Raw genomic sequence first — 10,644 nt, 5'->3', positions numbered from 1 at the left:
CCGAGGCCAACCGAGCTCCTCGTGCTGGTTTCTGGAGGCTGCAGGAGAAACCCACAGCGGAGTGTGGGCTCAGAAGGAGCGGAATGATTATCGAAACCCCAAATAGCACGGCTCTAACTCCTACTTGTGTCTCATGGTTAGGATTGCAGTGATGTGGAGAGCCGGAGGTGCCCGGGTGGCGCGGGGATGGAGTCGGGAGATGCCCAGGAGGAGGATATCGCCTCATCTGCTGCTCCCAACAAGCCCAGGCTACATGGCATGGCAGGGCGCGGGCACAGCAGCATGTGAGTCACCTCGGACATGCAGGGAACGTTCTGTCTAAATCAGATAACTCTGCTGTGTTCACCAGTGCCTTGTGATGCACAGGAGTGGAGAAGAAGTCATTCAAGAACGCCATCAACGTACACTCAGCTGAGAGCTGTGTGGATGACCATCTGTGAGCTTTCTTTTGTTTTAATCAATGTGATTTCATCAACTGCCAGGGAAAATTTGCTCATTATCTTCAGTGGGAACATTTCTATGTTATGCTATTGACCCGCCCGTATCATAATTGCAGAAGTCTTTGTTATTTAGTTGTGAAACTCTCCTCCATCTCATCTACACGTAATGTATGCAGCTTCAGAGGCTTCTCAAACTGCAGACTCCTACTCAGCTGTGTTTCTGACTGGCAATCACAGCTCTGTTCTGCCTTTACATCTGCACCTACCTTCTATTTTTGTGTGTCATTTTTCATGTCATTTGCCGTAGTTTATGTTCTCGTGTCCTTTTTTTCCCTTCAAAAACTGCTGTTCACATCACTGTGAGTCTGACTGTACACAAGACAGAGCAGCTCTTAGTCTTCAACTAGGAGTTGAAGTAATTTTCAACAGGACACTGAACCAATGTGAAGATAATAGGGATAATAGCAAGGCAGATATACATAGAATCATAGAATTACCCAGGTTGGAAAAGACCTTGAAGATCATCAAGTCCAGCCGCAGCCTAACCATAGTACCATAGTACCCTAACTCTAACTACCCTCTGCTAAATCATATCCCTGAGCACCACATCCAAACAGCTCTTAAGTGAAAAGAAAACATTAGTTTGGGAAGTTAAGCAGATACAGCTACATCCAGTTCCTTTCATCTGTCCATGCACGAGTGCTACGTTTCATTTCAAGTGCTGTTTAGTCAGTGAGGCATTGGCACCAATGGAGTTACGTGTAATAAACCATTTTCTTTTGCTACTTCTTGATTTGGAAACAGGTTTTCAGGATGTTTCCCCCCAGTTCTCAAGGTTCATCTTGCTATCACGTGAGTAATTTCAGAAGGCACATTCACTAGCCAACACTCATCTCCTTGCAGTTGTACACTGCACAACATTTATAATTAAGCCTCTTAGGAAGTGTTCATTGCACGGCCCATGATTAACTTCCCTTCATTCTTCATTGTTGAAGCTGAGCACGGAGATCTCTGGAGTAATCACCCCACCTTTCCAGCCTGACATGCCAAACTGCATCATAGTTTACAAGTCAGTGTGAGCTACAACATCATCCCAGCATGGAAAGGACACGTTGATGCCTTTATCACAGTCTAACAGGCAATACAGGCTGGTCCAAGGAAAGTGTTCTCTCAGCAGATGAGCCAGATAAAGCAGTTGATAGAGGCTGCTGACACACAGCGCTGCATCTCTAATGAAGCCACTGGGGAAGCAGGGATGGGACACGGTAACAAAGGGAGGATCCAGTTGGCACACAGCTTCCATTAGATCCCACAGTGCGAGCTGAGAGCCACTTCTGACTGAGTGTGTGCTAGAAATACGTCAAACAACGGGGAGAAAATGGGTGTAGAGGGTTCAGTGTTCATTAAACACATTGGCTAGGTGTATTTCAATGGTGTTCCCATTACAGCTCTGCTCTCTGTGTCTTCTTTCAGACCAAAGTAGCATGGAGAGGTGGCTGTGTTGGAAGTGTGATAATGAATGGCACAATGAGAACACAACATGAGTGGCACATTGAGAACACTACATAAGGACTATAGGACTGCTGTTCCCTGTATGCAGGATGGGGAGCGTCACCAGTGCATAGAAACGAGTTCTAGAGGTAACCTTGACTCCATATATCTATAAAATGAGTAAATAACAGTCGCTTCTTGTGTGTATGGCAATAGATGATGGAACATAGGAGAGCTTTACGTGTAGCTGTATGAAGAGAATGAGCACTGTGTGGAACTAGTGAGGCACTGTGTGGAACTAGTGAGATATAGGGGAGGGATTAGTGAGGTTAAAAAGGCAGAGGGGACTTGGGCTGCATTAAAGCCTTGGGAAGAGCCGTACACATCAACAGTAAGTGCAGGTCTGTGGCCGGGAGGTCGCAACGCCCACCGGGCCGGTACCGAGTCGGGCCGGTAACGACCCGACCCCAACCCGACACCCAACGGCCGCCCAAAATGGCGGCCCGCCTTCACCGGGCAGGAGGAGCCGTTGGCCCCGCCCACTCACGGCTCTACCAATGGAATGAATGGGTTATAAATAGCGGCCAATGGGGTGGCGGGTCGCGCTCTATATAAAAGGGGCGCGGCGGCTGAATCGGGGCTCCACTCCGGCTCGGGCAGTGGGTGGGTGCGGAGCGGGCGCTGAGGTCCTTACACCGGCTGCGGAGCCCTCGGTAAGTCCCGGGGCAGCCGAGCCGCCTGCAGCTTAAAGAAAAAAAGCGAATGAAGCGATTTAACTTTTATAAGCAAATTGTATTTTTAACGGTGTGGGTTGGAGCCGGTCCGGGCGGGGGAAGGCGGGATGGGGCGGCGCGGGGCAGGTGCGAACCGGGTGTGGGCGCAGCTGTAGCCGTATCCGTAGCCCCGCATTGCCGGCAGCTCAGCCCGTATTTAGCAGGGTAGTTACATACGGTCACCCCGAATAACAGCCCCCTGGAGCCGCACGTTGTGTAACGGCGCTCCCAACGGCCGCCCCGCCGGGGGTTGCCCGGCTCGCGATGCTGCGGTTTGGGGCGAGGCTGGCCGAGATGGGAGCAGGGCTTTTATGGGGGTTGCTTTGGCCCTTTCCTCCTCGCTTGGCTTCGAGGAAGGTGTTGTGGCAAGCAAGGTGCGGCTGGAAGCGAAGCCAAGGTGACCTTGCTCGGTGGCCGGCAGCCTCCCCCGGGCCGTCGGTGATAGGCTTCCATCTGTTCCCCCCAGTGACTGCGCTAGGGACGGCCATGCCCTTCTCTAACAGCCACAACGCCCTGAAGATGAAATACTCCGCCGACGATGAGTTCCCCGACCTGAGCAAGCACAACAATCACATGGCCAAGGTGCTGACCGCCGACCTGTACAAGAAGTTGAGGGACAAGCAGACTCCCAGTGGATTTACTCTGGATGATGTCATTCAGACCGGGGTTGACAACCCAGGTAAAGGCTGCGCCCTTAGGACTGCAGGGCTGGCTGCTCTCCCTCCTTCCTGGAAGTGCTCCTTGACAGCAAACCCCGCACACACACACACCGAGGGCCGGCTGTGCTGAGGAGGCCGTGATTTGTTTGAGCTCCTGGCTGCAATCTGACACAGCAATTCCCAGGCGTTCCCATTATGTAACTGCTCTGCTAAATACTTCAAATCTGAACCCAAAAAAAAAAAAAGCAAATCTCGAATGTGTTCTAATTTTTATGCAACTGGGGGAAAAAAAAGAGTATTCTCTGAGCTGTGTGGGCTTACCCGGCTGTTCTAGCTCGTCCTATTCCTAAGTGGTTATGTGATGTTCTGTAGCACTTCTATGAATACAAGGGGGAGCAGATGCACGTTATGTGTTAACATTACAGTATTTATTTTTACTCTAGCGATATCAAAATGGCCCAACTAAATAATCAGAGGCTGCCTCCCGATGAGGAGTACCCGGACCTGAGCACCCACAACAACCACATGGCCAAAGTGCTAACCCTGGATTTATACAAGAAACTGAGAGACAGAGTCACGCCCAGTGGCTTCACCCTGGATGATGTCATTCAGACCGGGGTTGATAATCCCGGTAAAATGCTCTGAGATATTTATTCTGTGGGAGCCAGCTGAAGTAACCGGTGCTTTTCAGTGTTGTGACTTAAGCTCAGCTCATGGAGGTGGTATTTATCAGCACTGCTGTCTGTAGCAAAGAGCGAGCGAAGCGATGCGTGCTTGCTCATAGCAAAGCATGGTTATTTTAAGTGTAGTTCTGTCTACGGGTTTGCATTAGCTAGTAAAATTAGATGTGCAAAATTGCCCTAAACCAAAGCTTGACAAGAATGTGGCTTAATGGCAACTGCTCTGGTTTCCCATAGCACTGCATTTGACTAACTGGATGAAATGTAAAATGTAGGGACTCCCAGCAGCTCTTAAGCGAGTGCATTTCTAAGTGACTAGATCTGATGTGAAGAAACTTGCCTGGTTAGTGCTGGAGTATGGCCGAGCATCACCCAACTTAGCTCTTCTTCCTTTGTTACCACTCCAGGCCACCCCTTCATAATGACAGTAGGATGCGTAGCCGGTGATGAAGAATCCTACGAAGTGTTTAAGGAACTCTTTGATCCAGTTATTGAGGACAGGCACGGTGGCTACAAACCCACTGATCAGCACAAGACCGACCTGAATGCCAATAACCTGCAGGTATAAATCTTTGGTCAGTTACTGACACCCACTGATCTGAGGCCTGGGGAAAGCTGTTAGCGGCTGCCTAAATGGATTGCTCAGGCTCTGTCCTCTCCCTTTTATCACACACAAGCTGACAGGCACTGTGCCCACTGTAGTCTTACTTAAGAGCCTGCTGCAGTAGGTTGTCAGTAACTGGGTAGAACCAGGCAGCTGACAAGCAGGACTTGCTTCATGTGGTGCTGCAATGTAAGTCATGCCAAACACGTTGAGCATGTATTTCTCTGGGCTGTGCTAGTTGTGTGAAACAACCCAGTCCCGGGGCTGTTAGAAACTTTAACTCTTCCTACTGTATGATGCTGTATGCTAAAAATCAGCCAGTGGTCTAATGTTATAGAAGAGCCATCGTTATGGCTGGAAGTAGAGGCTTCTACCTGACAGATGTCAAATGTTATTGCAGTCTCTTCCAACTGCTATCTTGGTTGGTTACCCATAGGACATCTCAAAAACTAAAATGCTTTGACAGTAATGAATAATTCTCATTTGCAAGAGTAAACACCCACCTAATCAAGGATTTGTCTCATGTTCATACCTTGAGATTGCACAGTAAAAGGAGTAACAGAAGCCAAGATCTGGGTGTAAAACTGATGGTATCCTTATCTTCTAGCACATACTTAATAGCCCTCAGCCTCAAAACAAGAAGCTTGTTACTCTCATACTTGTTAGAAAGCTGGAAAAGATGGTTCTGAAGTGCATCGTATTACAGGACAACGGATCAGTCTCAAATACAAGTGCACTGTGTGTATTTAGGGTAAGCATCTTAGCAACAAGGCAGTGCTGACTAATTTTCTCATCTCGTAGGGTGGTGACGACTTGGATCCTAATTACGTGCTGAGCTCTCGCGTGAGAACTGGCAGGAGCATCCGTGGATTCTGCCTTCCCCCTCATTGCAGCAGGGGAGAGAGACGGGCTATTGAAAAGCTCTCAGTTGAAGGTAAGAGTTGAATCGGGCAATGAGGGGAAACTGCTGATCTTGTCTAGGCAAGGAGGTGCTCTGTACAGCTGGAGAATGGAGGCAGTTGGCAGAAGCTGCCTTCCTCAAGGCTTAACTTGAACGTGGAACCTTCCCTGAAAAAGGCAGCTTGGATTCTGGTTGCATCAGCATTGCAGTTTGTAGCTCAGAGCAGGAGCACATGTCAGGGAAGTTGGACTGTATTAAGTTGACCTTTTCTGATCTTGAAAGCTCCTTTCTGTGTGTGGGATAAGAGGCTGGTTCATCACGGCTCAAACGGGAGATGTAATAGGTATGGAGCAACCCTGGGGCTTGAGTCACTGGTGCAGTATTTTGTGGCTTCTTTTAATTGACTTTCATTAACATTCAGCTTGCTTAGAGGTGTAGTCCAGCTCTGGGTGAGCTCTGGTTCTCGGTAGAACTCCTCAGCTGCAGCTTTCTGTTGCCTCCTACCTACTTCAAGTGAGAGGACAGGGTATTTTCTCAAGGTGCTATTCTGTCACTGTTCCAAACCTTCTCAAGGGCAGGGTAACAGTCCTTGACAAGAATCCTGCTTTGCTGCTTGTTGTGTTTGTGGCCTTGATTCTCCTTGGGAGAAGGCACTTCATTTCTACAGTTAAGCAGCAGTAACGATCCCATGCTTTATGGGAACAAGGACTGCTTGTTTCTGCCTGGAAGGTGCATACAAATCATCTGATACAGCCCTAAGTTTTGTAATGCCATGCAAAGTCATTGCCATTACGGATGAAAGCAGGGGAGGAACCAACAAAAGCAAATAGTTTAAATGCAATCTCTAAAGTTCTGGGAATGTTTATAGTATCTACTCCCATCCTAAAAGTGCCTCTCTTTCTTTCAGCTCTGGGCAGTCTGAGCGGTGATCTCAAGGGGAAGTACTATGCCCTGAGGAACATGACTGATGCAGAGCAGCAGCAGCTGATTGATGATCACTTCTTGTTTGACAAACCCGTTTCTCCTCTTCTGTTGGCATCTGGGATGGCACGAGACTGGCCTGACGCCAGGGGTATCTGGTGAGTAAATGCTCAGAAAGGAAAGTTGTGTGAAACCCCTGCAACAAAAAAACCTGCTGCTGCTGAATCTAATGAGGAACTTCTGTGTGGTATCCCCTGGGGAAGCGATATCTGAAAGCAGAACTTGCCCCAAGTGTTACTGTGCACTGCATTGGGCTGGTAGGAACAAGCCAGCTTGGCAGGCCTGTTGCCAGAGCCTGTCCATCCAGCACAGGTTTGCAAAGCACCAAGCAATAACTCGAGCAACTTAGGAAAGTAAATCACTTCTAAAAGAGTTAACGTTCAGCTACATTCAGCTCTCCTACCGTGAGTTTAGAGTAACTAAGGTAACAAACCATGGCATGAACTTAACAAAGTCTTAATACCAGGCACATAGTTGCTCCTTTGTAATCTCATTGCTTTTGTGTGCAGAAAACTCACCAATGCCAGACCTAATAAGGTGGCACCATATTGTGGTATTTTCCCCCCCCACATCAGTTGACTGATGCAGGGGTACGGAGTAGAAGGATTCTGCTTGTCACATGTAGGTCACCTACATAAAACTGCATCTCAGGAGCTTCTGCAGCAAAATTAATTTGCTCCCCTATAAGCCAAGGTTTGTTCTTAGCTGGAATGCTTCAAGCTTTCTATTGTAGCTGCTTCAATAAATGCAGAGGAAACATGCTTTGTTTCTGTAGGTCACCTTTAAGATTGCATCATCTACCTGCAGATTGCCAGTGTTAGATAGTGCTGCCATCTGAGCGTGGCTAATGTACAGGTTTGAAATGTAAAGCCTCAGTCTGTGTAAATAGCTTTCATCAGATACTAGTTAATTCTTACTGTAATCAAGCTGAGAAATCATCAGCGTGATATATGTTGACCAGCTGCAAGCTAGTACAGAGGGGCCTTTGGTATTCAGAGGTTTTTATTGTATCTCTGAAGAGCCCCAGATCTAAATGCATAGTGGAAACTCACCTTAGCTCTCTTACAAGGTACAAAGGGCAGCCTAACAATGTGATCAAGCTCATCAAGTTCTGGTTATTCACTGTCAGCATGGTATCTATGTGAACATCTGTCTATGGGTCTGCTTCAATGCCTGTATTAAATGCCCCTCTGCAAACTCTGAACAGATTAAATCTCCTGGATTTGTGAACATAAATGAGATGAGAAATGACTGAACCCTTAAGTTTTGATGCTCTCCACTGGTTAATGTCACACTATTACTTTCTGGCATGTATAGATACAGGATACAGGTCACTTCCAAATAACTCTTAAAATGAGTAGGGTAAAATACAAGCTTAATTTAGTTAGTGCTTGAATGGGGAACAGGCAGATGAATTTCTTTGAAGGAGCAATTAGATGAACCTCTTGGAAGCTACAGCAGTGAGTAACTTGGTGCTACTAATTCCCTCTTGAAAATGTCAGGTGAGACAACGAGTTTGTCTTGTCTCCTAGGCACAATGACAACAAGACCTTCCTTGTTTGGATCAATGAGGAGGATCACCTCAGGGTTATTTCCATGCAGAAAGGTGGCAACATGAAGGAAGTGTTTACCCGCTTCTGTACAGGACTAACAAAGGTAAATCAAATATGCTTGAACTCTGGGTCTAAATATTAATGTGGTTAGAGCTGACCATACAGGCTCTTCCAGGCTGGGAGCATGTTCACAGGAGGTGAGATCCTTTGTTCTGCAGGGTGCTTCTTCATAGTGTGGGTCTCTGGGAACATCTTGATGAGCTCCTCTGCTGTGAGGGCTCTGAAATGCCTGTACTGGCAAAGCTTTATGGCTATGAAATCTGGAATAAATCCTCTAATGTGACAGCTTTATCAGGCTGTGCTTAAAGGATCTCTACGTGGTTCTATAAATCACAGCATTTAGAGACCCTGGGTGGGAGGGAAAATTGTTTTAAATGTGGATGGGATGACATTGGACAGAAGTTTCTAGGCTGGATGCTTTTCTCGGCTTCTGGTCTTGATATCAGCTTGTGCTTTACCAGCCCCTTCCCTAATCCGAACAGATACACCAGTCTGATGTTTACTAAATCAAGCAACTTCAGGCTTTGTAGTGTAGCATGAACTAAGACTGTCTCGCTGCTGGGAGCAAGATTAAGGCCTTAAAAAGCCCCTCACTGGTGACCCTCTTCTACAAATGGAGGGGGCCTATGTAACTGACTTAAATAGCTGCTTGAACTGTTGTGGCTGTTGCTATGCGACTGAAGCTGCAAATGAACACTTAATGGATGACCTACATCGTTCAGGCAGAGAACGATCTCTAAACATCCATTCTCTCTATTTATAGATAGAAAATCTCTTCAAGTCCAAAAACTATGAGTTCATGTGGAACCCACACTTGGGCTACATCCTGACCTGCCCATCCAACCTCGGAACGGGGCTCCGTGCTGGTGTGCACATCAAGCTACCAAACCTTGGGAAGCATGAGAAGTTTGGAGAAGTCCTCAAGAGGCTTCGGCTTCAGAAACGAGGCACAGGTGAGAGGTGGTGATGCAGTGATGCCCTAAGCAGGTGCCTCTGACCAGACAGCAATGAGAGCCTGGCTACAGCTGAATCTTGGTTCATGCTGACAGTGTCTGACAGACTATCCAGAAGGACCCCTCTAAAGCATGTGGGGACAACCAAGCATTACAAGTGTAGCTTGGAGGAGGTAGAGATGCTGGTGCTTTGCCTAAGCCTTATTATATCCAGCTTCTGAGCACTCTTGGGCAATTCTTTCCATATGGTGTTGTAAGCACCAGGTAAATTGAACCTAGTGGGCCTGTTGTCATCAGGGATGGGACTTGTGATTTTTAATTTCTGGCTAGAATATAGATAGCTACAGCAAGGACTTCTGAGTGCAGGTTAGATTACTCATGGGTTAAAAGAATTAGAAAGTGGTTCATATTTCATCACATTCAGCTTTATCTCCCTGAAGGGAAGAGGAGCTGGTGGTAACTTGTGGAAGATTGTCTTTCCTGTGCTCCTGCCTTTTTCTGGTGAGGGCAGAAAGGCTGATTGACTGGCTCAGGCAGTGGTCAGTGTATTAATTAAATCTCTTGCTCCAGGTGGTGTGGACACAGCTGCAGTCGGAGGGGTGTTTGATGTCTCCAATGCTGATCGTCTTGGCTTCTCTGAGGTAGAGCTGGTGCAGATGGTGGTAGATGGTGTGAAGCTGCTCATTGAAATGGAAAAACGCCTTGAAAAAGGCCAGTCCATTGACGACCTCATGCCAGCCCAGAAATAAAGCACTTTATTCTCATGCTTCCTAACTTATTGGATGAATAACGTCACTCCAATTTCAAACCCCTTGGGTCAGAGCCCACTTAGTTACACTGTAGAGAAGTCTTCCATCCATCTGTGTTAGAGTTTATTTTTTGACGGCTGAAATGTTGTTGAAAATGAAATAAACTGATGTTTTGGCCTGACCTGTCTTAGATGTGTTAACTGAGTGTCTTTGGGGTTTAAGTGACTTGCTGTTCCTGCTTAGCTGAACTGCTTGGTTTTATGTGCCAGCACATCATCCTGGCTGTGCTGGTGTCTGTTTGTTGGAGTTAGAAATGTGCTTATAGCAGTGTCAGAAGCAAATCTTTAATGTGATTGCAGCTGCTGTAAACCTGAGAACTGGTGCTAAACATGAGTCACTTTAAACCTGCCCTACCTTGAAGGCTTCAGCTTATGCATCTGCTCACGATGAGTGTAAGCTGTCATTATCCTGAGTAGGGCAAGCCAGACTGACTCCTGCATGGGAGGGGATCTGGCTACAAAGGGCTGCTGTTCACAGCTGTGTCCTCCTTGTGCTGTAGGGCAAAGCTGAGGTCAGACTTCAGCTCCGAGTTATACCTGTACTATGCTGGTTAGTTGGGAAAAGATCACGTCCTTGTGCCTGTGGATGTGTTGAGAGTTGGAGTAAGCAATTAATTAATTGGCTCCTTTGGGGGTAGAGTGGGGCAGAGCTTAGACTAAAATGATGCTTCCAACTAAGCTCTTTGGTTTTATCTGGGGAAGAGGTGGGGATACAAGTGAGTTACAGGACAGTGTCATAAC

At 47.2% G+C, this 10,644-nt stretch overlaps 1 protein-coding gene across 3 annotated transcripts; it reads left to right on the top strand.

Moving 5' to 3' along the window:
• Positions 1 to 2,569: 2,569 nt before the first annotated feature.
• Positions 2,570 to 10,025, top strand: CKB (creatine kinase B). 3 transcript variants are annotated; one of them, XM_015865489.3, is made up of 8 exons: positions 2,570 to 2,644; positions 3,807 to 3,994; positions 4,451 to 4,605; positions 5,449 to 5,581; positions 6,456 to 6,627; positions 8,062 to 8,185; positions 8,906 to 9,095; positions 9,666 to 10,025. In XM_015865489.3, the coding sequence occupies exons 2-8, from the start codon at positions 3,817 to 3,819 to the stop codon at positions 9,842 to 9,844; spliced, it is 1,131 nt and encodes a 376-aa protein (XP_015720975.1). In that variant the 5' UTR covers positions 2,570 to 2,644; positions 3,807 to 3,816; the 3' UTR covers positions 9,845 to 10,025. The 3 variants fall into 3 exon arrangements, with proteins under 3 accessions (XP_015720975.1, XP_015720974.1, XP_085405649.1); XM_015865488.3 differs by lacking the exon at positions 3,807 to 3,994 and adding an exon at positions 3,171 to 3,383; XM_085549523.1 differs by having other exon boundaries at positions 3,171 to 3,994.
• The last annotated feature ends 619 nt before the right edge of the window (positions 10,026 to 10,644 follow it).

The sequence above is a fragment of the Coturnix japonica genome, chromosome 5 (assembly GCF_054131305.1).
Source record: "Coturnix japonica strain WE chromosome 5, WE-NBRP24, whole genome shotgun sequence".
In the NCBI taxonomy this organism is placed as follows: domain Eukaryota; kingdom Metazoa; phylum Chordata; class Aves; order Galliformes; family Phasianidae; genus Coturnix; species Coturnix japonica.
This window is presented reverse-complemented; position numbering and strand designations above follow the sequence as displayed.

Coding starts and splice junctions, on each gene's coding strand:
- CKB (XM_015865488.3), top strand. CDS start 3,191: ATGCCCTTCTCTAACAGCCACAACGCCCTGAAGATGAAATACTCCGCC. Junction 3,384..4,450: donor GACCGGGGTTGACAACCCAG/GTAAAGGCTGCG, acceptor TTACCACTCCAG/GCCACCCCTTCATAATGACA. Junction 4,606..5,448: donor TGAATGCCAATAACCTGCAG/GTATAAATCTTT, acceptor CTCATCTCGTAG/GGTGGTGACGACTTGGATCC.